Source organism: Seriola lalandi, unplaced genomic scaffold (assembly GCF_002814215.2).
Source record: "Seriola lalandi dorsalis isolate HSWRI2012SDOR001 ecotype SW California unplaced genomic scaffold, Sedor1 jcf7180002054953, whole genome shotgun sequence".
Classification (NCBI taxonomy): domain Eukaryota; kingdom Metazoa; phylum Chordata; class Actinopteri; order Carangiformes; family Carangidae; genus Seriola; species Seriola lalandi.
In genome coordinates this window covers 2,191,247-2,218,139 of record NW_019525504.1, presented here as the reverse complement: position 1 = coordinate 2,218,139, position 26,893 = coordinate 2,191,247, and the positions used below count along the sequence as shown (strand labels likewise).

Here is a 26,893-nt window from a genome sequence, read left to right as displayed (position 1 = left end):
CACCCTCCCCCCTCTGAGGCAAGCTACTGTATCCATCTTCAAGAAGATTTGAATGTTTTACAGAGGTAACCACATACATTCCAGCCTTCTTCTTCGTGCTTCCCTGTCTTAGAAATGCACATGTATAAAAATATTACTTTGAATACGACCCAAGCGAGGCCGACTCTTGCTTGTCCTCAGAGTTGTCGCAGTAATGAACGGATCGTAGGAAACGGGGTCTCACCATGTGTAAACAAACATTTGAGAGAAGCTGGAAGGATTGCTTTCCATGATGTTTTCTGAGGCTGGTGTCTTCCTGTCAGTGTCCTGTCAATGAACCCTAAACATTCGCATCAAGCATTAAGTTCTTTTGCTGTTTCTTGACTTTCAAGCAACAGACTCGATACACGGGGCGGTCTGATACAACAATGCAGACTGAAATAAAAACACAGATGGTGTATTATGAACCTCGGTGACAGAGCACTAGTTAAACTTGAGGTTGAGGGTAAAAACCCTCTACTGGACTGACGGCTCTGTCCAGAGATCACACGTTTTAGCACCAGCGAAACAGATCCCAAACATACTGTGGCGCAATCAGAACTGCTGTGCAGCATCCTTTTGCGGACCCTGTTGCGAGTCTCTGCGTGGCCTGCATTTTATTGCCGACCACGGGGCAGAGTGTGCACACATTCAGATGTGAAAAACTGCCAGCAGAGCGGGCAGAGAGCATTGTAAACTAATTGGAGATTAAGCGTTTAAGATTAAATCAATTTATGGCATTCCTTCATTCTCTTCCTCGTAGATTAAAGGTCATTTAAGAAACAGAGAGGAGTGTTTCCAGAGGGCACGCTGGGTCGCCTTGTGGACAGCTGTGAGTGTAAATTTTGTCAGGAAAGCTACAGTGCAAACAAGACGTACAGGTTTGAAAAGGACAAGCAATTATCTTCTTTTTTTTTTGTTTGTTTCTTTTGTTTTTACATAAAGCGCAAAATGTATAGAAATTCACTTCAACAGCAATGTGAACTTGCAACACCAACAAATAATGCATTGCGTGTACAAAACCCCAAAATGCCATGAAAACATAAAAAACCTCTACATCTTTGCAATTAGCTTGTCTGCATCTAAATATAAATATATATCAAGGCCTAATTGCAGTATGTTTTGTATTAATACATTTACATTTTTTCTCTTTGCTTTGGCACTGCTTCATGCCAGAACAATGTTGAAATCACTGAAGAGCGTAGGTGAGGCTTGACCCCATGTGGCACAGTCATCATGTTTGTTGGGGTGGATCGAGCCGAGCTGTCGTTTCTTCCTCGAGAGGCGCTGCAGCTCGGGGTGGACGTACATGCTGCCTGGGAATGCTGTGTGCTGGAGGAGGCCATCGGGATGGATCCTCTGTTTTGAAGCGATAACCCCTCTTCCCCCGTTAGGAATCGTTCCTCCACTCTTTCAGAAGCCTAACAAAGCGTTCTGGGATTTGGTGACTCCACGTACTTCTCTGTAGTAAAGGACGTTCATGAACATCCATCTATTCTGTGGCTGAAAACTCTCATTTCTTGAGGGGGGGGACACTCGAAGCGCCCATGACTGTAGCGGTTATGGCTTAGGTCCCCCTTTCCACCTTTTTTTCCTGTTTTTTTTTTCTTTCTTTCTTTCTTTTTCACCTTGAAGTACCTTCATATTCCTTTTTCCAAACCTTTCACTTGGTCTCATCTATGTACAGTTTGACTGGCTGATCCCAATTCCCTGTGTGTCTGAGACCCAGGTAGCAAAAAGATGGGGCGGCTCCAGCACCAAACAACTTACCGAGGAACACCGAAGGGCTCGTTAGGATAAAAAAAAAAAAATAAAAAAAAAAGAGCAGTGAGAAATGGAGTGAAAGACTAGCCAGAAGCTTGAGCACAGTGTTAAAAGGATATGGTCAAAAGACATGGGATAATGTGTCACAGTGGTCTGTCCATCCATCCGTCGATTTCAATTGTCCTTCGTCCAGCTCAGATCAAACAACTTCCAGGATTAACAGGTTGGAAATACCTTTACAAGACCAATCAGAGGAGAGTGATGCATCCTTCAAAAATGTCATGGCTGTCCATACATGTCACTACATGTCCAGTCCAGCCATTATTCACATCCTCTCCAATGTCAATGGTCACTGTTGAAGGACCTGGACTAAAGGTGCTAAGAGATGTACACCACGGCAGAATTTAGGTGTCTAGTGATTTTTTTTTTTCCTCCCTCCTTTTCCCAGCCTAGTAGTTGACCTTGGTGACGGCTCGCTCGCGGCCGCCGCCGCCGCCCTCCACCAGCTGGTTTACGGAGCGCTTGCGGTTACGCTTGAACTTGTTCAGGTCCTTGTCGAAGACCTCTCCCGAACGCAACGCCGAGACCAGGTCGTCGAACTCGCCGCCGACCTCGTCTGAGGCTCCGCCCTTCTTGGCCCGCCGTTCCCGCTCCCTCTGCTCCTTGAGCTGGAAAGGGTGAACACGTCAGTTTTAGACTTCTGAAGCAGCGATCATGAATGAAAATGTACCACTTACTGCTAAATGTCAACAATGAATACTTTTTGTGACAATGTGATAAAACAAAGTGAGAACGCCTCAGGTTTAGTATGTGTATGTGTGTCTCACCATGGCCTCCATTCGTGCCCTCCTCTCCTCCTCGTCCTTGCGTCGCTGCATGTTCTCCAGGTCTTGCCGTGCTTCGCTGAATGACTGTAAAAAGGTGTCGAAGATCCCGAAGAACTCATCAGGCTGCATCCTCCCTTCATCCTCCCCAAAGTGCTTCAGAGATTTGGCAAACTACACAGAAAAAAAATATGTATTTCATTTTTATATTTTGATAGGAAGTGACCAGAGAGCTGGCCTGTACACACCTACTGGTAGATGAACACGGACTTGGCTGATACATGTGCCAAAACTTTACTGTCTGCATCTGACTCTGTGTACTGCCTGTTCTAACCCAGATCTCTCATAGTGAGTTGCCCACATGAACGTGCATATGCCTGAATTCATACTGTATGCTGGTATGCATGCTTGATGTTTTCAAAAACTGTAGAAAGACACACACACACACACAGCACACACACACACACACAAGGTAGGAGAATGACCGCATGATTTGACCACCGTATGTCCACCCTGTTCTGTTCAAGCTGTTCAGTGCTCTGTGCCAGAACGATGCCTGCAGCCAAACCTCCTCTACATTCCTCCACACACAGCTTTGTACTGCAGTGTACAGCAGGACATGCAGAAAGACCCAGCTAATACCTTTAAACATAATGCAATACTTGAAGTGCAGTACCGTTGCCACATAAAGATCTGAGTTAGTAAGTAAAACGAATAACTTTTTTGACTTATTGCCTTATTAAAGGTCCCATGTTGTATAAAGGAAGTTGTCCATGTGTTGTGTGATTATAGATCAGGTCTAGGTTCTATATTAATACTGTGAAAGTATCAAAGCCTCAGTCTACAGAGAAATGCACACAGCCTGTATTCAGAAACTGAGCCTTAAAACCAGCCGTCAGGACTTCTGTAACTTTGTGACGTCACAACAAAGCAGTAACAGCTCTCAGCCATGCCCCAAGCCCCGCCCACCTGGACCCACCATCCAACCTTGCAGGATTTGGTTTCTCTGAATGTTTACCTAAAATTTTTATTCGAGCACTCAAAAAACAGCCAATCAGAAGAGAGGCTCAGAGCCTTATCTCTTCTGATTGGCTCACTAACCTGTTGTTATAGAGCTCCAGAGAGAAGCCTGAGAGAGGAGATGTAAAACTACATTGAGATGGTTTTTGGTTCTTAAAACCACAAATATATCTTCTTATGGATCAACACTTCAAAAATAAAACACGGGGCAAATGTAAAATATGGGACCTTCAAAGACGAGCAGGACATTAGTGCAGCTTTGCAATCCAATACGAGCGACATAAATATGTCACCTGCAGTCATTCATAACAAAACACAACTTCACTAAATATTCCTAAAGGCGACAGCAGCTTTTCAGTCTTCAGACGTTACTGTGGCTCTTATTTTCAAAACTGACAAATGAAATCACTGCTGGAAGATGCATTTAGATCCTTTGCTTTAGAAAAGACAACATCATCACAGTGAAAAAATACTGAACTGCAATCAAAGGTTCTGCTTTTTAAATTTTTCATAGTGGAAGTTTTGTAAAAGTGTAAGTATTACCAGTGAAATGTACAGTCATGGTTGAAAGTCTCTGCTCGGTTCTGTTCTCATGTGGGAATAAAGTGACAGAAAACATCTCATCATTCTACTTTGTATGAGGATACGCGGTTCTAGTGTTGTGATATAAAGGAGCTGGCTCTCGTTCTGAGGACTCGAAACCATCCTGTTATTATGGGCTGGTCACCATGGCAACCCCCACCATCATCCCTCTCTCTCTCCTGTAATTATGTGTCTGGTCAAATCTGTTTCCTCTCATCCCCTCGGGTCTGTGCTAAATGAGTAAAAACACACACACACACAAACACACCACACACACACACACAATGAAATGGAGAATATGAAGCCACACAGATTTAGCTCATCTCACACAGACGCACACAAACACTGCTGTGCTCTGTGAGAGGCTAATTATCATTTTGTATTCTTGATGGGGTATTTAATTTGCCCCGACTGAGTTCAAAATATCTCATATTTGTTTGTCATGGATGTTGAGCTTTTAAAGTTGTTAAAAATCCACAGATTTTTTACGAGCTGCTTCAGAAGAATACTTTGTTCAACCACTGCTTCAGTATTATCATCTACTATGCAGAGGTATTGTGCGTGCTCTGTGCGTGAAATCTTACTAATGCACTTAAAGGAAACCTAATCAACTAACTAACTGCATATATTTACAAACAGCATGAAGCACATCCTTTCCTGTGCAGCACACAGCGCAGACAGGGAAAAGACAGGGATGTCCTCAGACAATCAATGTGGTTGTCACTTGTGTTTGTTTATGTGTTAGCAGGATTACACAAAAAGTATGGAACAGACTTGCAGCGAACTCGGTGGAGGGATGGGGCATGAGCCAGGGAAGAACATTTTGCGGCGGATCTGAATCATCTACTATGAATTTGAATTTTTTTTCCCTGAAGTCTGGAGTATGTTGTTTAAAATTGGCCTCAGCTGGGATCTGCGCTCTCTGAGTGCCCTTGTAGTTACTTCTGATTTTATCTGATCTCTCACCATCCACTGACACTGATCCAGTGAAGACCTTTCAGTAGTCCCACACTCTGGAACTCATAACCACCTGTGAGGTGGTAGGTTCAATGAAAGCAGGCGAGTGGGAAGTAAGTTTTGGACATTGTTGCTGAGCTACAGACAGAAACATGAACAGAATATTGCACATATGTAGAGCAACTGCAGTGAAGTCAGTTTCTGCAGAGCTTTGGTCAGATGCTGCTGTATGAGAAAAACTAAATCATATCCTTCCATTGGACACAACACATGTTGATCACATGGTTAAAAGTCAGATAATCCATTGATGTTGAAAACCCGACTAGGACTTTTAAAATGAAAACTGAAATATCGTACACTTGTCTATGACACTTGAAATTTAGCTCAGGTTTCTCCCATTTCTCTTGATCATCTTTGAGCTGTTTCTCCACCTTGATTGGATCCACCTGGGGTAAATTCAGCTGATTAGACCTGATCTGGAAAGGAACACACCTGTCTATATAATGTCTCACAGCTGACAATGCAGATCAGAGCAAAAGCCATGAGGAGGAAGGAGCCGCCTGCAGAGCTCAGAGACAGGATTGTGTCGAGGCTCAGATCTGGTGAAGGCCACAAAAAAAATTCTGCTGCGTTCAAGGTTCCCAAGAGAGGTGACCAAGAACCTGGGTCGCTCATGCTGAGCTCCAGGGATCCTGTGTGATGCTTCAGCTGTACTTTGCAAATGTTAGCATCCTAACTAATATCTGACTGACATTATTTGCATTTTTGTCAAAATGACATCACAGCTGTGTGATTCCAGCCACATGCAAATCAACTGCATGACCATGCAATAATAAGATGACTTGGACAATAATAAAAGCTGACATTACATGTGCTGCGGTGGAGTAAGTAAAAGTGGTAGAAGTAACTGAAATACTGTCTGCCTGTAAGGTGGGAAACGGTTTTAAGACAAACAACAGCTCACTGTGCTTCTGAAGAACAGTTGGCAGTGATATGAAGTCTACACAATCTGAAGCAAACGGCTCAAACGTGAAGAGACGCTGGTTGTATGAATGATGAAAGCACAAAGGCAGATTGATGATACACACAGGTGCTATTTTTAATCTTCCAACCCATCTGCTAAGCGTTTTATTTTTCAAATTAGTGACTGGATCGAGATTTCTTTTTTTATGCTGCATTTACCACTGGTGCTCATAATTCTCTCTTTTATCTTAATATTTCCCTTTCAACAGCACATGTGGGATCTTGAAGCACTCCCTGCTCTGTTTTCTGTTACGACACTCAGCTGTTTTGTTCTGGGGTAGAGACAAAGTCTTATATTGTCTGCGAACATGTTGATGTGAGGGTGTGTGGATGCGTTGTTAAGTTTAAACCCAACCAATCTCTCGGGATAAAAGAGAAATCCCTTCTCGCCTCTGGAAACCTCTGTCCCAATAACCCACATAACCGTGGACAACTGTAATCCTTTGTAATGTATGTAGTAGTGTCTGGTGAGACATATACACACACACACACACACAGACATTAGTTGCCATGGAGCTTTATGAGCCTCAGTGGACAGCCTGCTCTGTTCAGTCATCCTCCTCTCCCTCCTGAAGACCGACCCGCAGAGCGCACACCCACACTTCCATATTTGTATTCCACTGGAAACCTAACAGAGCGTCAAAGAGCCTTGACAAGCACCGAGTTAATGCGTCAGACTCCCCATTTACCAACCACACACACACACACACACACACACACACACAGGCAGACACAGACACGCAGTTGTGTTAAGAAAAGTTGTGTGTTCGGCGTCTGGGCCGGTGAACACAGGTTCTTTTGTTTTACAGCGGTAACCAGCGCCTCGCTCCAACACTTCTTTTCCCCTGACGTCCCAACTGGCCGGTTCTCCCTCCAGTTTTTTTTTTTTTTACCGACCTCCTCCTTGAATAAATAATTAAGTAAAGAGGCTCAACATGGAACCCAATGGCTCCCGTCTTTCTCTCTCACAATCTGTTCATCCTTTTCGAGAATTCGAGCAGTCTGTGCATACGGCTGAGTTATTTTGGAAAAAGAAACACTCATAATAAAGTAGAGCGTCTGTCATAGTTTCAGGATGCTAAATGTACAACAGAGGACCGAAGGCCTGCAAATTAAATATTCACATAAATCTTTTCACTGATGTCTTCACCTTACACACTTCCTACCATACATCAGTGCATGAGCCAGCAGGGTTCAAAAGGCCCTTTGTCCCCGTTGTGCGGAGTGTGGATTTAAAACACTGACTTTTAAACGAGACAAACGTCGAGGGTCATCTTTCAGTGTTAGGTCCCCCCCACCCGCCACCCCCTGGCGCTGCTGAAGTCATCACACAGGACTAAGAGGGGAGGTTTCACAGCTTTTCCCTTCTGTAATTTGTCATCCTCTTCCTCCCTCCGCTCTCTGTCTGTCTGACATGAGGGCTTCGCAGTGGGGACTACTAGCAGAGGATGTATTAAAGCCACCCACATGGACATATAAACTTCTCTCCCATTCACAAACACTCACTCCGCTGTGCGTCTGAGCGGTTTAGCAGGTCACTACCTTGTCCTTGGCTTCACTAAGCTGGTCCTCCAGCTCGGAGAAGCTGAAGCCAGCCACAGTGATGAAGTCACCGATCACAGCCGAAAACTTGTCCCCACGCTCCCTTGTCCTGCTCTGCTGGTAGTGCAGCTCCTGCGGGGGGGGGGGGCATACATGAGAAAAGATTGGTTTAGATTCACTTTAGCTTTCTGCGATGTGTCTTACGTGCTACGTGCACATAAGCCTTTGTTTCTGTGTGTGTGGCGGCAAACGGGACACTTGCCGTTCCACGCCAGAGCGCGTGGAGCATTACCAGCGTTTAAACACCTCACCCTGCTGTCCGTCTCTGCCCAGCTGCAAAACATGATTACAGACAAGAGAAGAACCAACGGGAGGGAACATGAACAACAAACACACAACTCACCGCCTCGAGAGCCTTTAGTCCACTCTTGATATTGTGCACCTCTTTTTCCAACTCCGCCAAACTAAGAGAAAGACAAAAAAAAGAAGAAAATCACCTTCTAATCATTGGAATATTTTTTATCCAAGTAGCAATTACTGGCAATACAGCAATGGTTGAGATCACATGCGCTTAGGACTGAGAGTGTGATCCCCTCTGCTGTTATAAAGACACACAGATTGGGTAAAAAAATGTCTTTTCCCTTCGTGCGTCAATGAACAAATGTCGTGTCGCGCGCTCACTTGACTTTGGCGGCCTCTGGTACGCTGCCGAGGTCCTCCTGGATGTGCAGCGTGTCCGGGTAGTTCTTCTCAAAGATCATGATCAGGTAGTGCAACATGGTGATGTTCCTGTCGGATCACAAGCGAAGACGTGAATACAGACTCGAGCAAACTTTACCTAAAGTAATCTGAGCAGCACCACGTCTCGGAGAGCCGTTCAACAAATGATCGTTTCCAACACGTCGCTTTGATTCTGCTCAGTTGTTAGTAGTTGATAGTCACTACGAGTCTCAGCTGTGAATCTCCACGACAAGTTATGCAAAAACGGGTGGTGCTGGCATGTGAGTGGTAGTTCTAAGACACTTTATAAAAAAAAGCTGTGTGCATGTTGATATTGTTTGGGCCTGGATTTGTCATTCTCTTTCTCCTTTTCATTTGGGATGAATGTTCTTTAAGTTTTGACACTTCACTTTCCATTTGGGTGACGTAAACAGGAAGTATTAGTATTATTATTACTAGTACTATTTACTAGAAATACTATCATAGTAAATGCTGTCATAGTAAACTGTTTTAGCAGTTAATACACAAAACTTTCAACATAGTTTACCATTTTATATTAACAATATGTATTGACAGAATATGTGTAACATTGATTGTCAAACCAACAGCACAATTCAAACATGTAATATGGAATTGTGACATGGCAACGGACTAAGTGTGCTATGTCTAAGCTGATTACATTTTTATTTTTCAATTCAAAGGAAGTGGACTAATTTAAATATTAATGTTTATTTCTTATTAACCGTTATTATTATTATCAACAATGAGCCAATGGACTCATGAATTTCCCCCAGGGGATAAATAAAGTATCTATCTATCTATCTATCTATCTATAGACACACACACACACACACACACACACACACACACACACACACACACACACACACACATTTTGACAAATTTGAGCCGTAGGAAACAATTAGCTGCTGGCATTTCCTGTTACCACAGTAACCATCAATGTACAGACCACAGTTAATTGCATTACTTCTTATACTGGAAAAAAGGTCAAATTTCCTGAGTGTGAGGTGAGATCTGAAGGTGTAAGGATAGTTTTTTTTTTTAAGATTTCCAATGTATGGACGACAACAGACATTGAAGAAACTGAGAATCTCGCACTGCAAAGAGCATCTGATTTGTCATTTGACCGAGTAAAGACCCTAAGAAGAGGTATGATACTTTATGCAGAATATATCAATGGTGTTCTCAGGATTCATTTGAAGTCCCACCCCTGGCCCACCTGTCTATGCTTGACTTGGTGTCAGCGATCTTGTTGAGGCTGGAGACCTTGAAGCCGTAGGCATTGCCTCTCTGGCCCTTGTTCATGAAGTTGCCGAACGCCAGCACCACCTCCAGGACCTGAGTCAGCCGCTTGCTCCGAACCACCTCCTTGGATGCATTCAGGATGGCTGGAGGAGAATGGAGAGAGAGAGAGAGAGAGAGAGAGTGAAGCAGCTGGAAAGTTCATACAGTTGGTGACACATGTGTATGCACTTTGCTTAAACTTACACCTTACATAATAAACTGGCTTTTTTTCCTTTCCCTTCCATCCTGTTTCTCTACACAGCCCCCGTGGACACACATGCAAACTAAAGCCTCAGCTGTATGTGGCCCAAACCTTCAGTTTTAACATCCTTCATGATGATTGATCAATATTCCCCACAACAACTGGGCAGCTCAGCGGGGAAACCCATCAAACTCTTCCATCCATCCATAAAACAGCAGGGGGAGGGGAATATTCCAAACACAACCCCGTGCTGTCCACCTCTTCTCCCCCCTGAGAACAGACTTGTCTGGCAAAGTGCAGGTGGTTCCCCCTCTCCACAGAAGAAACCTCAGTGTGAATGTGAAAATCATTAACAAAGTCCACATTGTTATTGTTATAGTTCTTTCTGCTGTGATACAGCATGGGAACCATTCTTCTGGCTGTGCTGACCGTGTTCTGTTGGATGCAGAAAGGCTTGGCTGCACACTGCACTGTCTTCCTTTGAACATGCCGGGTGGTCCAGAGAAACATGCTCTCATCCAGAGTATATGACAAAGTAGCATTAATAATAAAAGGAGATGAGAACTCTATTACAGGCATCCATGAATAGTGTGGTCTGGGAACATTTGGATCCAACAAGAAATATTCTGAAGGCTTGAATCAATACTCAAACTCTCTGGATTACAGCACTGCTGGTATGTCCCTCCCCTCCCTGGCAGCCGGAGAGATGTCTGTCAGAAAATACATTAGACTAATCTGAGAGGGGAATGAAAAGACTAACTGACAAAAACATGTCAGTCAACAGTCACTGCGAATAAAACACTGCTGGCACAAATAAAGTGAAGTGCCTATCACAGCCCCGGTGGGCAATAAGGCCACCAGAGAAATGTCTTCCGAGTAGCTGTGGCTCGAACAGGCGCTACGACAGCTCAGTCATGACGCACCGACACGCACACACGTGCACGCACACGTCTCACTGGAAGGCTTTTCCCGCAGTCTTTGAAATGAGCTGCAGTGTTTACGAGAGAGGCTCTCCCCTTTCAACACGGGCCAGCTTTCCAAAACAGCCTCCCTGGTAACCTGGGAGCCGGCTCGCAGGGAAAAACTGCAGAGGGCCAATATACAGTCGGCCACCCGCTCTCACCATGCACACACACACACACACACACACACACACACACACACACACACACACACACACACACACACACACACACATACGCTTAACACACAGAAGGCTTCTCACAAGGAATCATGAAAAGCATTAGTCAAAGCTGATGACACTTTGAGTGTTTGAAACTTGTGTACTGTTTTAGGACAGTTATGATCAGAGGATCTAAACTAATGTCAACATTTCAAAGGAAAAGCTGCTGCTATACAATGTTTTTTTTTTTTTAATTAGTGTCTACAAATTCCATGACCAGACTAACAGCCTATTAGTTCCTCCTCAGATTAAGCTCTACAAAGTGTTCAGAAATACAAATCATTTCATTTTATGAGAAGTCTGAGCTGGGGACTGTAGCTTTTGGCAAACGTCCTTCAAACAGGAGAAAATAGAGCATTTGTTGCGGTGGATTAAATTAACACGTTTAACGCGCATTGTGACATTTTTTCCAGCAGCGGGAAACTGTGTGCATGTGTATGTGTTCATGTTAATGAAGCAACAACAGCGTGCCTCACTGTTGTGTACTGACGAGTTCTTGGACAACAATGGAGCTCTGTGGCACAGGGGAGTAGCTTTGGTTGACAATGCTTGTTATTACAATCAATCAGCTGTTGGTTTTGATCTTTTCTTGGATTTGTTGACAATAAGCGAAAACATTGAAGTCTTATCCTTTAAAGCTGGAGAGTTCACATAACGCTGATTAAGCCCGTCAGCAGAAGGTAAACCTCTGTGTATTGCACAGTATACTAGGGCAATTAATCAAAAATATTATCAAAATTGTAATACGACCAAGTGCAATATCCAAATCTCAGGATCATCATTTTGTTTTAATAAAGGTCAAATGTGTCACAACAAACCATAAATGAAGCATTGTGGTGTTACAGAGACGCCTCGGACTATAGATCATATCCTGCAGATGTGAGGGAACAAGCTTGTTTGGAACAAGACTCAACAAAAATCACATCATCACCATCACCTTTATATTTTTTGGGGTGAAAATGAAATGCAAAAATTGCCATTCCAACTGAAAGCGTGACTCATCACAATTGCCAAAAAAATTTTTTTTTTTTGTGCATATCATTCAGCCCTGCAGTTTTCACTCTGGTGTCTGTGATGATGTTCCATGTGCTTGTGCACCGGTGCCGACGCCTTTTACATCAACCGAGCAATGATTGGTTTGCCAGAGCTGAGGAGGGGAGCAACAGTACAGACAGACACATGGCAGGCTGCAGCAACAAGGAGCGTGGCGGAAAAAATCTAGGAAGCGTCCAAGAAAAGTTTCTGATGCGCCAGATAAAAATCTTGCTTATTTACAGGATAAAAACAGAAAGCAGTCAATGTCGAGGTCAAACAGATCACCCTTGCTATGGCTTTTCCTCTTTGGAGAGTGTTTGTGTAATTACTTTCACTGCCAGAAGGGGGAGGCAGAAGTTCTGCACCGCAGGTTTAAATAAGTGATCACAGACACTTCACTTCTGCTTCCTCTGCCTTTTAGTAACATCCAAAGTGTTTGTACTCACCCTCAACTTTAGGCTTGGTTTCACCGAGGCGCTCTGCAAACTTCTTCTTGAAGAACAGAGCCTGCAGTCTGTGCTGGTAGTGGTCAATTCTGTTGAAGAGAAAAAAGAGGTAAAAGGAGGAGAAAAGGAAAAAAAAAAAACATAAAGGGAGGTGAGTTACATTTGTCTCCAGGGGAGTGTTAAGTTCAAAGCTTGAAGTCACCCAATCGTACAAAACTCCCTCTCTCAGTTTTCACGGGCCTTTTATCATCTACTCGGCTCCCATCAAGCTGCAAGGCTGACAAATGGGTTTGTTAGACCTGCTCAAAGGTTTACCAAGGGAGGGAGTAGGAATTTCAAAAGAGGGACCAGGGATATTAAATAGCGAGAAATAAAAAAGGAAATAACTAAATCCCAGATGTATTCTTCAGACCACAGGAGACGTGGTCACAAGGAAAGAAAGTGGACATGGGTAATATTTCTCTAAAGGGGAAATAAAAAAGGTTTGATTATCTTGTACTAACACAATAAAAGCACTGATTTAAAATGTCTCCACTCTGTGATGTGATTGGAGTCCTCAAAGGGCAGCCATGAATTTTCTTTCTCAGCTAAATGATGAATCACCCTGAAGTTTGATGCTTGTTCCTGATTCCGGCCTCCTCCTCCTCCTCATCCTCATCCTAACTCTTCCTCCTCCTCCTCCTCCTCCTCTTCACTGCCTCATTCTTGTTCAACAGACATTGTGCTTTTGTGCTTTTCAATATTTTAGGATCCATTTGTGTCAGACACATATTCCATCTGTTTTATCACAGTCCTGCGTACCTGCTCATCTCATAGAGGAAGCGATCAGCCCGGGCCATGCGCTCCAACTCATGTTTGTGCTCCTCCAACAGGTCCATGTCACTTTTCTCTGGGACAAACTTCAGCAGCTGCAAAGACACAAGGACACTGTTAATCCAGATGTTCATGTGTATGAAGATCTCTACAAAATTTTAACACTACACACTGAAACATTTCAGGTTGTTTCCTTTCTGCTTCCTTGCCACTTTGACTGGATGAGGTGCTGATGAGGCAAAGTGCGTTAAACCCCTTTGAAGCCTTTTTTTTGAACAATAGAAAAAAATCTATTTTCTTGCTCTCATCAATCAAATCCATAATCAATGTTTTCACCTACCCGACCAGTCGTAATAGAGTCATTGAGCCCTGCTGCTGCACTGCTATCTTACATGTATGATCATTCATCAAACACTGAACCTTACCTGCTCCAGCATATCTTTGGCTAGCTCTTCTCTCTCATCCATCTCCAGGATCGCCCTCTTAATCTCCTCATTGCTCATTTTTAACCTGCAAAGGGAAAAAAAAATTGTTTTAATTCATTCAATCATTTATTAAAGTTTGATATTTTCCACTTCTGTGTTTTATTTGAAGTGTTGACATACATAAATACATACATACATGACATACATGACGTACATAAGAAGATATATTTGTGGTTTTAAGAACCAAAAACAATCTCAATGTAGTTTTACATCTCTTCTCTCAGGCCTCTCTCTAATAACAACAGGTCAGTGAGCCAATGAGAAGAGAGGAGGCTCTGAGTCTCTCTTCTAATTGGCCGACTGTTTTCTGAGTGATTGAATAAAAATGTAACAGATTTCAGGTAAAACACTCAGAGGAACCAAATCCTGCAAGGTTGGATGGTGGGTCCAGGTGGGCTGGGTGTGAGGCATGGCTAAGGGCGGTGACTGCTGTGTTGTGACATCACAAAGTTCCAGAAGTCCTGACGGCTGGTTTTAAGGCTCAGTTTCTGAATACAGGCTGTGTGCATTTCTCTGTGGACTGAGGCTTTGATACTTTCACAGTATTAATATAGAACCTAGACCTGCTTTATAATCAAACACATGGACATCTACCTTTGTATAATATGGAACCTTTAAATCTAATTAAGAACCACATGACAAACACATAATACAGAAAACTGCGAGTGGGTGGACACTGAAACTCCGGTCTGATCCAGTGTCAGTCCATAGAGCACTGCCAGCTGTTTTCAACGCGGCTGATCAGAGTTAAGTGTGCTGGGTTGTGATCAACAACAGCAATGTTAGTCTGTGCATCAAAGCTGTATTGATCAACTGCTGACCCCATTTGGGTCTAGTTCAGACCCTCGGGTCATTTGCTATTGACACGAAAGTGGGTTCAGTGACCATGCTTCAGTCCCGTCAGGCACAGGGAGGCCTCAGAAAGCCTGTTTATTGATCTGTGAAGGGGGAATAGGATTCAAATCCTCTAAAGAGCTTTGGATCATTGCTGTTAGGAGACATACAAATGGTATGTTGTCGGTTTGGTTTTAATGATAACAATTGATTCCGGTTCAGATATAGTGGGACACTAAGTCCCTTGGGAAGTAGGTCAATTTTATGTGTTTTAACTGATTTTATATGGCTTTATGTGGAAAATACAATACTTAAAAATAGACAAAACCCTTATCGAAATCTGAGATGCATCCTCCCCTGGGCAGTGCGTTCTGTCTGTTATATGGCACTCACTTCCTTTCAGGAAAAAAAAAAAAAAAAAAACATCATTCGATTACACTGACAGATGTCCTTGTGTGTCTATTAAAAACACATTTCCTGCACCAGACATGAGGAGCACCTGCCTCAAGCAGCTCCACACTTAAGTTACAACTCAACCTCCTGACCCAAACACTGCAGTGCCACTTATTCCACATCAGCTTGTGAATGGGGAATCTGTTCAGAATCATAATCTAATGAACAGAGAGTGACCAGCTGCTTACTGTGGGTACGATGTAGCGTGATTAATCATTCGGAACAGGGACCCTTACTTTGAAAGCAGGATGACACAATTCTGTGCACGTCTACCGTCGATGACCGACAGCTCTTTGACCTTCCGCGTGCTGACGTATATGTCATCCATGGAGCCCGTCTCCTTCTGCAGAAACATAAAGACAGAGACTTTGCAACATAGTTCCACTCATACAAAATACAAAGCCTGCAAAATGAGACCTCTCCTCCTCGCATCTGTTTGACATCTTTATCTCGTTCAGAGACGACACGACCTCTTCTATGAATTTAACATTGTGTTAATTTGGAGCAGATCTGAGGCCAGTTGTTACAGTTTGATCACTGCCACTACAAAGCGCAGACAAAAAGGTTGCACTCCAGCCAAATACTTTAGTTGGCCTCAGGTCAAGTTCCCTGACCTGCTTTTGCACTGACTGTGTCTGTCAAGTGTTATGCATCAATTCTCAGAAGCCATAATGCATGCCTCATTAAAAATTATACACCCTGGACTGGGTCTATATGAAAACACATTTAAAAAAGCTGTGGAAATTAATTAAAAAAAACTATAGAACTCGAATTCATGGCGGAGAAAATCTAAAGCAGGTCTTGGGAGTGGGAGATTTTTTTTGGTGAGTCACCGCGGCAAACACAATGCAGGCAGGCCCATAAACCTCTCAGAGGAACAGGAAACACTGTTCAAAACTGGGTTCAGGCCAGTCACATATTTTTGTAAGCTTCACACAAATGTAGTAAATTAAAAATCCACAAGGGGAAAGAATACATGTCTGAGAAAAGTGGCCGGGGCTGAATGTTAAACACATTCTATTTATGGTCCGAGCTGGTTTCCTGCTCGCCAGAAAATGTCCATTTTGAGGTTGCCGGGTATGACGTATGTAAAACAGATGCGGCTTGTAAAGAAAGTGTCATTTTTCCATGCCCGCGTTGACCCACGTTGCCTGGCAGCAGACTGAGGTTGGCACTGGGTTAAGGGGACAACTCCCATTGACTGGGCTTGCCAAAGCCCTCTCTGCCCACGCGCTACAGGCAGCTTTGCCAGCTTGTGTATTGCATGTACACTCAAACCAATGTAACAGGAGACTCGCCCCTTCATCTTTTATAGCAGTTATTAAGTGGCTTGATCGAAATGTGGTCAGGTGTTTTTTTTTTTTTTCTCCTGTGCGAGGCAACGTGAGCGCGAGGGCTTTTTTTAACATGCAGACTTTCCCCGCTTAGTTCATGACGAACAATTATCACAATTAAGGCAATGAAAGATGATGATGGTAATGATGGTAATCAACACAATAACCAAGATGAAAATGGAGATGATAATGAACAATATGGCAATGATGATGAAGATTAATGCTCCATTTACGTTTGGGGTTTCTGAAGCTCCACCAAGGGAAACTGTCCAAGTCTACAGCCAACCAGCTACGCACCGTCTTTCATTTGCTATATACTCTGCACTGTTATAGTGAGAAGAAAATAAGGCCTTTAAACCTGCAATAATGAATTCATGCGATGGTATAGTAAATGTGTTAGCAAATAGTTGCATTTTTATTTTCTGCTTGATTATCGTAATGTGTTTTATTCTGGTATCAGCTCGTCTTATTTCTGGAACTAATAGGTACGATCACATGACTCCGGTGCTCGCCTCCCTTCGTTGCCTTGCTGTGAGATTTTGGATTGATTTTAAAATTTTATTGCTGACTTCTCAGGCTTTAAAACAGCTCTGGTCCCAATTACACCTCTGATTTATTGACAAGGTACGTGCCAATCGGAGAATTGAGATCTGCAGGAGGAGGCCTGCTGGTCACCCCAAGGTGAAGGCTTGTCACTAAGGGTGACGGGGCGTTCGTTATTAGAGCCCCAACACTCTGGACCTCTCTCCCAACTCAAATCAGACACTTTATCTTCCTTTAAATCCCTCCTTAAAACACATTTCTTTGTCTTAGCCTTTGGTATTGTGTCATTTATACTATTTTAACCCTAATTATTGTTTTTACATATTTTATTGCCCCTTTTCACTCACTGTCACATCTTTGTGCTTTTATTATGCTCAGGTACTTTGGATCTTTCTTTTATCTAGTGTTACTTGTTTCTTGTAAAGCCCTTTGTATCTTTGTTAAGAAAATTGCTATATAAATAAAGTCATTATTATTTATTTTATAGCAGACACAGAGCAACATTATCATTCATTTGGAGTCATGTCAAGCTACCTGAATGTAAACCTTTTAGCTCTGTGGTCTTCACCAGCTCCTGAGGGAAATGTCTCTACTAATGAGAGCGGTGAGACTAAACTAAAAGAATAACGCTGTAAAACCGAAACACTGAGCTTAAAGATACTAAAAAAAAAAAAAAACAGCAGAGTGATGCAAAATAACTGGACCGTTGGCGGCTGCTGCTGCTGCATTGCGGAGGAGAAGGTGACAGAGCAATGAAGGTTGGTAACCATGAGGAAAAAAAGAAGATGCTGGAAGACCTTTAACTCACCTGTTTGAAGGATTGGTTAGTGAGCAGGTCCTGCCCAGGCAGTCGGAGAGTGCAGAGAGACACAAAAAAAAAAAAATTGAAAACACATGCAAAGATTAGCACTTCAAGCAGAAAAAGTGGTGGCTAGAGAAAAGAACTATAACTACGCACACTACAAGCTGAAGCTGGGAAGCCCTCTGTGAGAAACACAATAATCACCTTCTGTCCAAGTCATCAGGAGCTCATGAAAGCTAGAAATGTGAAATACCTCTGTGTGGCATAGGAGAACAAAACAGATTTCAAACTCTGCTCTATTCCGGCTTCTGCTTTAAAGAGGTCACGGTTGTTATAATGTATTCGTTTGATTGCATCTACATCTGTCCTGACATAAAAAAACAAGAACATGAAAAATGAGTGTGGTAACTAATCCTACGGAGGGGCAAATGTAAACAAGAGCCCATTTTGAAAGGGAGACCAAAGACAAGCTTAAAAAAAAAAAAAAAAAGCAATTATGCCATGTATAAACTTTGCAATATTGTCCATTCGAATTGAATCTCGCTTCTACCAAATGGAACCGAGTTGTCAAAGCCAGGAAGATCTTGGGTTTTTATGTGGCTATATCCATAGAGATCTACATTTAACCGCTGGCCTGTGCCAATAAAAACCTGCTCTGTATAAATAAATACCCACAGTAAATCACTGTCAGCAACAGCCTCAAATGACCCATTACTCTTAAATAAAAGCCTGCGAAGAATAGTTGTGCTCTCAGCTGTCAGGGGGCTTTTAAGCATGGCAGTAAAATGCATTACACAGGAATTCAACATGTATAATGCCTTCTTAGAGATTATGTATTGCTCTTCCATTGAGCCTTAAAGACCTTGCTTTAAACTGTGATTATTAGAAACTAATTAGGGCACATTAACATTCCACTTAAACTCATTAGAGGGGGTAAGATATATCAATTTGTGCAATTGAAGCCAATTTTATCATATGATGAGTGGTATTTAATTTGTTTGTAGCACAGAATTAAGAAATTGCTATGCACTATATGGTATCGCCCCAAAGGCGTGCACACTGCAATTATCCTATTAGTTCCTGGTTCAACATGACTTAGTGAATTGCCTCTTTATTTTAGTGCACTAGCTTCAGGAAAAAAAGTTGCCTGTATCATCACTACTCGTGACTTCAGTGGTGTTCACTGTTTCCTCTGTGTTTGCCCTGATTCATGAGCCCACGAAAACCCGGACAGTTCACCAGTTCTCACACAAACGCTCTGCAGATACAAGGGCAAAGCTTGAGCTCTGTGGCATTTCTACAGTAAGGCATTCAGCAGTGAACAGCTGCTCCTGATAGCCTGGAGCTGGACCCTCGGCACTCTCAAGAGTCCTCTTACAACATCCCCATCACAGCCCATCACACACACTTTCACTTATTCACACACATAAAAAAAATAAATAAATCAAGGCAAACTTCAAACTTGAAACACAACTCTTACTCAACTCACTTATTCAAACAACAGGCATATAACGGACATACACGCACTGAGCCTCAAGTCATAAAACTATACTCCACAATACTGTAATCCACTTGTGAACAAATCCAAACCTGCTGTCTCTGATAGGCTGAAAACATCTTCTCTATGTCCTTGAGGTCAAGAATCTTGAAAGCTTTCAGGTCATCAATGTCGTTCCAGATGGTGCCATTGATCACATTCTGGAAAGGGGTTAAAAGAACAAAAGAGATTAAACTTTTAACACTGTTTTTAACACTGAGGGTAAGTTTTGAGCTGTTTCCATACTTATTCAAATCAGAGATAAAGATATGTTTTGACTTTATTTTGCAATTATATCAGTTAAAAGATCACATCTATATCCTGCAGAATAACCATGCTCATACTATCATAAGATCTGTAGGGCCCTAAAGCTCTGAAGTAAAACTTAACTAGAACTAACAACCATTTATGTTAAAGGTCCCATATTTTCCTCTTCTCCTGTTTTTATTTGAAGTGTTGATCCATAAGAAGATATATTTGTGGTTTTAAGAACCAAAAACCATCTCAATGTAGTTTTATATCTCCTCTCTCAAGCTCTAAAGCTCTAGTAACAACAGGTCAATGAGCCAATCTGATTGGCTGATTGTTTTCTGAGTGATCCAATAAAAATATAGCAGATTTCAGGTAAACACTCAGAGAAATCAAATCCTGCAAGGTTGAATGGTGGGTCCACGTGGCGGGGCTTGGGGCATGGCTGAGGTCGTTGACTGCCTGGTTGTGACATCACAAAGTTACAGAAGTCCTGACGGCTGGTTTTAAGGCTCAGTTTCTGAATACAGGCTGTGTGCATTTCTCTGTGGACTGAGGCTTTGATACTTTCACAGTATTAATGTAGAACCTAGACCTGATCTATAATCAATAAAGACATGGACATCTTCCTTTATATAACATGGGACCTTTAAGTTAATGAATTCGTTTTTTATAAAATGATCTTACGTCTTGGACAATCGTTGCTTTCATAGTTGCAAAAAGAAATTTTTTTGCTTAAATTGAAGTAAAACTATTGAATGTTTTCACACAACAGCAAAATAGTTTAGCAGTACAGATGTTCTCAGTCTTCTCTCACCTCTCCTAGTTTAGACCAGTTAAAGGACTTCAGGGGATGAGAAGGCTGAGGGATGGACTTGGAACGCATTGTGCTCGCTGAGTTGAAGGAAGAGGGAATCGGAGGAGGCGGGGCTCCAAACATGGGAGGGGCTCCTGGTGGAGGAGGCGGGGCGCCTGGTGGGGGAGGAGGTGGGGGAGGAGGCGGGCAGCTAAAGGGTAGCGGAGGAGGAGGCGGAGGGAAACCACCAATCATAGGTGGAGGAGGTGGTGCCACGGGGCCGCCAGGAGGTGGAGGAGGCGGGAAAGACACGCTGCCACCCTATTGGAGGGGAAACAGAGGATAAAAATTAAGTTATTATATATTATTATACAGTAAAAAAAAAAGTTATGTTTCATTACATTCATTTGTGGATGATTTTGTCCAATACAACTAACAATAATACTATAATATCAATTAGCTACATGATGACAGAACAGTGTATTACTGGCTTGTACAGTGTGTTGTATGTCATATTGTAAGGTATAAAAAGCGGCCCTGCTCACAGCTATGTCATTGATGCGTGACGATAGGTCTAGGACTTGTTCCCTGGCCGAGCGCAGCTCCACACCCTCACGCTGCAGCTTGTCCTTCATCTTGTTCAAAGTCTTCATCATATCATCCTTTTCCTGGGTCTTGGTTTCACACTCCCGCTCCTTCCTCTCTAGTTTAGCTAGCAGCTCTACATGATCTAAAAAGGAAACAGAAATGTATATATATGATACAGATTCACACATTTGTATCAAAAAACAGATCAACGGAGATGAAAAAAAAAGCATGATGCATCTGATGATGCATTTTCTCTTTGAACCTGCAGAGTGCAGTGTGTAGTGTGTCAAACAAGTATTACCTTTCCTGAACTTCTCGGCCTGGTCTCGCCACTGTTTCACCTCATTCTCATTGACCAACCTGTGAAGCAGGCAGACAACAATAAGAACCAACACAAAAACAGACAGATGCACTGATCACAGCCTTGCACAAAATGGGGGTCAACTGCGGTGCAACCAAGTCAATCTTCCAAATTTTGAAGAAATGTAATCATTGGATTGAAAATCCATTGATCTGTGACGCTAATTTTTGACTTTCTTTTTGTGAGTCATTAGATTCATTACTAGCATTGACTGGGTTGATGCAGATTGCTCTTATAAGCTGCATAGAAGAAAAATTAGTGCTAAAATAAATCCTGCATGGCTGAAATCAATTATATTTAGAGTTATGAATCCTGGCACTTAGTTCTGCAGAAAGCTTGAGGTTAAACAGGGTTACACTGATCCAGTAGTGAGAAATGAGTGTTTTTGATAATGAAGCAATCAGAGGAAAAGAGAAAAATATGAAGTCCATGTAAAAAATGAATGAAAGAAGAATGAAAAGATGATTGAATGGAATCTTTTGGGATGAATAAAGACTGGAAAGGGAAACCTTGAGCATCGGTGGTAGCCACAGCTAGAGTTGAGAGAATAGACATGTTTCAGTGTCACTAAGAACAGAGTTTAAACAAGCATTAAAAAAGAGAGAATGCGAGAATAAACGTCTGAAAAGGAATAGTGCTGAGGCCAATGAGGACAAAGTAACTTCATTGTGGTGATGATTCACACTCTAATGCTTGCAATCAATTCACACGAGGAAATCCACAAGGCCATTTAAAGGCAAATTGGTCATTAATCAGATTTAGGTCTTCTAAGTGTTTGTGTTAGTGAGCAGCGCTGTCTGAACTTGATTACAAAGTCAGTACAGTTTTAATTACACCTCATTAAAACAAAAATACACAATGACTGTATTGTTGACTGGTCGGATAAATGCCTTTAACATAGCTGTGGAAAAATATGATTTGTACAAGAGTGTTAATTTTGGGTCAAGAGCACGCGTGATTAGTCAGACCCATCGTCATGGTGACCGCAGATGATGAATGGCTTAGTCTCCTCGTTGTTTTAACAGTTGTTTTAACCCGCCCCCCCCGCTCCAGCGGCACGGCACGAGACTGTGCGTTTGCACCCGTTAACTGTCGGGGCCTCCGGCACAGAGCCAGGACAATGTGGGGATCTCAGTTTATGCGCTCTTTTTCCAGGCGTAATTTACTCTAAGAGAGTTTATGGAAACACAACAATTCTTTGGCAGTAACGTAAAGTGAGGCGTAGGTTTTGACCACGGTGATGAATCTGCAGCGGACAGTAATGGACGTCCAGTGTCCAGCTTCGCTTTCTGTATGCTACTGGAAAGAATTTCCAAGTGTGCTGATTGCACAAATAATGGCGGCTGAATTAGTGAACAAAGTAGGAGCTAGCTGGTGCCAAAGTTTTACCACGCAACATATTTTACGGTGCTTTCACTGCTGAGACTAAACACATTCATCTTCATCATCAAGCTTGGTTCAGAAATAACAAAAAGGAGGAGGGTGGAAGAGAAAGATGGTGAAAGAGAAGAATGACAGCACGTCAAAAAGAGAAACACACACCAATTGTATTGTATAGACAAAGCCCTGAATGCCATCTTTTAACACTACCTACACACGTCCGGATTAGTTTCAAAATTCAGTGAAAACCCACGACCACAAAAACCAGCAAATGTCAATGATCATTTGGAAACAAATCTCTCTGAGCGACAGTGTAAACTCTGCCCATGATGACATATGCGAAACACCTACTTCCAAGTCATAACGCTTGGTTTTCCTTTTTCAAATGATTACTTCCCCCGTTGTGTCCTACATGAAGCCAAGTGACTGCTTCACCGCACCTAAACATGGCTGACTTGGCCGGCCTATCCTACTTAATGCGATTAGAGCAATTTCTTTTTGATCTCCATCTTCCGCTTTCATGTCGATTCACTTTGGCTTCCTCCGACTCTGCCCACGGCCCCATGCTGCAAACCTTCACTTCACCTAATCTTCCCGTGCAGTCACATTCTCCTCTGCCATCACTGGCACAATAGCTCGAAAGGAAGAATAGGCAAACCGAGAGTGTTAAAAGTCCTTATTACACATGATGACTGTAAACGTTTCCCTCCACCAAAGCTCTGATGCATAACTCATGATATTCCACTGCCTCTTTGAAGTGAATTAGAGGTTGTGAATTAGAGGTGATGCTGATTGGACGCATTAACCACAAGATGTTTCCAGAAACGAGAGCGTGTTTACAGCTTGAGTGGATAAGAGGAAGCTTTTAAAAAGAGGCATGGAGAAAGCGATGGACACTGGTATAAATCACAGTATAATCTTTGGCCTGGATCACCTCTCACAGTACAGAAGTGCCTGAGGATGGTGAACAACCATGTGATAATCATTCAGATAAAACAAAATAACTTATACGTTCATGTAAATGCATCAGAGGAGGAAATATACCGCATGACCCCTTTCAAGTTTGCACTTCGGTTGGGGATAAGAAAGTTCCACTTACATGCGAATGATGTTCTTAACACTGAAGTTGTCCAGAGGGGCGATGTCGGGGTCCTCCCCCTTGTCGTCCTGTAGGACTATCTGCTGGAGGATCCTGTCTAAGAGCTGCCAGTGCTGCAGGCTGCCACCGCCACGCTTATCTGGATGAGGGTAGTCCAAGTAAACTGGTATGAGTTCAATATCTAAAGTTGGTACACTCCATATATGATCAAAGGTTTTCCCCAGACCTCAGATACATGGAAACCTGTATGCAGCTACTCACAGGGCATCTGCAGGGAGTGTTGGAGGATGGAGAGGAGGTGGGGGTAGGCATCTGTGTGGCTCAGCTTCTTCTTGACCAGCTCAAACATGGCACCGGCACTCTTAGTATCTATATGGGCCTGTTAAGAAGAAACACAACCACTTTTGAATGGAGTCTGACAATTGCTCTGTTTGACTTCACACAGGCAAAATAGTGAAGTCTCTGATGTCACAATCTGACAACAAAATAGACTGTTGTCTGGGGAGTATATTACTCACCATATCAAATCTTTTGGCCAGCTCCGAGTCATCCTCATTCCGCACCATCTCAAAGAAGTCCAAATGCCTAGAGAGCAACAGAGTAGCAGTAGTAGTTAAATACAATGGGGTTGAGAGAACTTCTTACACAGAACCACCCCTTCTTTGGTCTGCAACACAGAATAGTGATCATTTCATTAGGGTTCATTCTCACCTATCCAGAGTGGCGTTTTCATGTTCTCGGAGCTTGTCGATGACGGGCTGGATGCCCAACATCAGGAACTCGTACCTTAGGTGGAGACGGAACTCCAGGTTGTCCTGGAAACACAAGCGTTAACAATAAGACAAGGCGATCAAACTTTTTCACAAACACACTTTTAGCGCAAAGACCAAACAAGCCCTTGACAAACAAATCACATTCATATTGGATTGTACATGTTTGCGATATACAGATTTAGATGAGAAAATTTCACTTTCATGTGTCTGCGGTAAATTTGAAGCCAGTGTTGACAAAATGTGTTTCTGGTAGGCTCATTTTATTACAGCTGGACAGAGCCAGGCTTGCTGTTTTTGTCCATGTTTCCGGTCTGTATGCTAAGCTAAGCTAACTGGATGCAAGCTGTAGATTCATATTTACTGTACAGTGGTGTCGAGCTTCTATTTATAGCATATATTTCCCGAAATGTTTTTTTTTAATTTAAATTTAAGCAGGTATTTTGGCTTGGTTGTAACATACAATTACTTTTTCACCTCAACAACGAACATGATTATTTTCCCACTATATTCAGCTAAGGTTTGCCTATGTTTGTTGATAGTGTGAATCTAAAAAGGCACATGGGTGTTCATGCAGACCTCCCCAGCTCCAGCGTTCAGCACAGCGTTAATGAAGGACATGATGGCTGTCTTCAAGTTGACCTCGTCTCTGTAGCGGCCCGTACTCTTGTCCAGCTCATTCAGCAGCGTCTAAATGATCAGGACAGATGGGAGAGTTAGCAACTGTGTCAGTGACAAAAGCAACAATTCACTGGAGACATTATGATTTATCAAAAACTGAGCTGGTGTAACACAACACTGACGACACCTAGGTGACACACGGCCACTCGTTTTCACTCCTCACACCCTTCTCTGTCTCTTCCACTGACCCCCCCCCCCCGACATACTTCAGCAGCTTAATCATAACTCAAACCAACATTAAAAGGCCTCGTAAGTTCTGAATCAGTCAGCTCCTGTTGTGTTAGCTTAGCCCGAGGTGGCATGATTTGCTCACACCCCGAGGGACGCGTGAGATGTGGCTTGTTGACTCAGAATCCTGCTAGTCACTAAAGCATTACACATTCCCTGACCTCCATAACTTCTGATGTCCTCACCTGCCTTTAATATGTCCTGTGTGTTGATTTAACCTGAGGCCAAGAGTCTGAGGCACTACAGCACGAGCCTCCAACTCATCAAAATGACCACAGTGTGATTTATTTAAGCATCACTCTGAAATATTTTGTCTGCCCTTTCCCATAGTCCTTGTCTGCTCCATGTCTCCAGCTAATGCTCCCTAAGTATTTTAGAAATGTTTGACATATGTTTTTATTTATACAGTTTTTTCCTATTTATTTGATCTTATTTATTTTCTTCCTCAGTGCTCATGTTCTTGTCTGGTTTTATTTCTTTTTATAAAATCACTTTGTGACATTGCTAAGAAAATAAATAAATAAATAAATAAAGTTTCTCTCACCTGGAAGCGAGTCCTCTCAGCAGCGTATTTCTGGTAGTGCGCCATGGCCTGCAGCACCTTCTTGTGTCCGTCAGGTACCAGGCACACGGCCCCGAGGATCTCCAGCACCGCCACTTTGGTCTTGATGTTCTCCGTCCGCAGGCTCTGCGAGATGGTGTTGATGCTCTGCGGGTGGGCCAGGACGTGAGCCCGGCCCTGCGAGTTGTTCATCAGGGCCTTGATACAGCCGATGACGGAGGTGTGGACGCGGCTCTCTGACGTCTCGTAGTCCATGCTGCGCAGGAAGTTGAGGAGGCAGGTGAGGCCGTCCAGCTCGATGAAGCGTGTGACAAACCTGATGGAGGCAGGAAGGAAGATGAGCACAGATTAAGACAAGTATCATAGCTGGAGAGTAAGGTGTGATCTAATCAGCACTTAACACAAAGTATAACTGACACTGAATCGAAAACCATTAGATTTGCAGGTATTTACTCATAAACCAAAGGACTGAACAGATGAAATTTTTGATCAAAGTCTGAGGCCTTCATCCTATGAAGGTAGCTACAAACTTTCATGGCTAACCATCCAATAATGAGGAGCGGGAATCTGTAAATGTTTGGCTTAATAAGTAACTCAACAATCAGTCTTCAAAATAGTTTGTTAATGTTCTGTCAATGAAGCAGCTGATTAAAAAGGTACGATACCCCAGTGATTTAATATAGCAATTCCAAAAGGTGGGAAACTCACAAGAGACTTACTTAAAAAAAAAAAAACAACTGTCAGAAAGGAAGCAGCA

General features: G+C 42.8%; 1 protein-coding gene across 3 annotated transcripts in view; it reads right to left on the bottom strand.

Annotated features, from left to right (window-relative positions):
* Window positions 1-923: 923 nt before the first annotated feature.
* Window positions 924-26,893, bottom strand: part of daam2 (dishevelled associated activator of morphogenesis 2) — a 99,155-nt gene continuing 73,185 nt past the window's right edge. For 2 of the 3 annotated variants that reach the window (XM_023394713.2, XM_023394712.2), the window contains exons 6-26: window positions 26,119-26,452; window positions 25,245-25,355; window positions 24,607-24,710; window positions 24,414-24,480; window positions 24,157-24,274; window positions 23,896-24,034; window positions 21,357-21,415; window positions 21,013-21,197; window positions 20,489-20,788; window positions 19,476-19,583; window positions 17,892-17,921; window positions 15,443-15,549; window positions 13,860-13,944; window positions 13,423-13,529; window positions 12,622-12,710; window positions 9,691-9,859; window positions 8,412-8,519; window positions 8,134-8,194; window positions 7,731-7,862; window positions 2,610-2,780; window positions 924-2,450 (exon numbers count right to left, since the gene is read on the bottom strand). In XM_023394713.2, the coding sequence (XP_023250481.1) occupies window positions 2,232-2,450; window positions 2,610-2,780; window positions 7,731-7,862; window positions 8,134-8,194; window positions 8,412-8,519; window positions 9,691-9,859; window positions 12,622-12,710; window positions 13,423-13,529; window positions 13,860-13,944; window positions 15,443-15,549; window positions 17,892-17,921; window positions 19,476-19,583; window positions 20,489-20,788; window positions 21,013-21,197; window positions 21,357-21,415; window positions 23,896-24,034; window positions 24,157-24,274; window positions 24,414-24,480; window positions 24,607-24,710; window positions 25,245-25,355; window positions 26,119-26,452 (2,803 nt within the window). In that variant the 3' untranslated portion in view covers window positions 924-2,231. The remainder of the gene's footprint in view (window positions 2,451-2,609; window positions 2,781-7,730; window positions 7,863-8,133; window positions 8,195-8,411; window positions 8,520-9,690; window positions 9,860-12,621; window positions 12,711-13,422; window positions 13,530-13,859; window positions 13,945-15,442; window positions 15,550-17,891; window positions 17,922-19,475; window positions 19,584-20,488; window positions 20,789-21,012; window positions 21,198-21,356; window positions 21,416-23,895; window positions 24,035-24,156; window positions 24,275-24,413; window positions 24,481-24,606; window positions 24,711-25,244; window positions 25,356-26,118; window positions 26,453-26,893) is intronic. The other variant, XM_023394714.2, reaches the window with a different exon arrangement.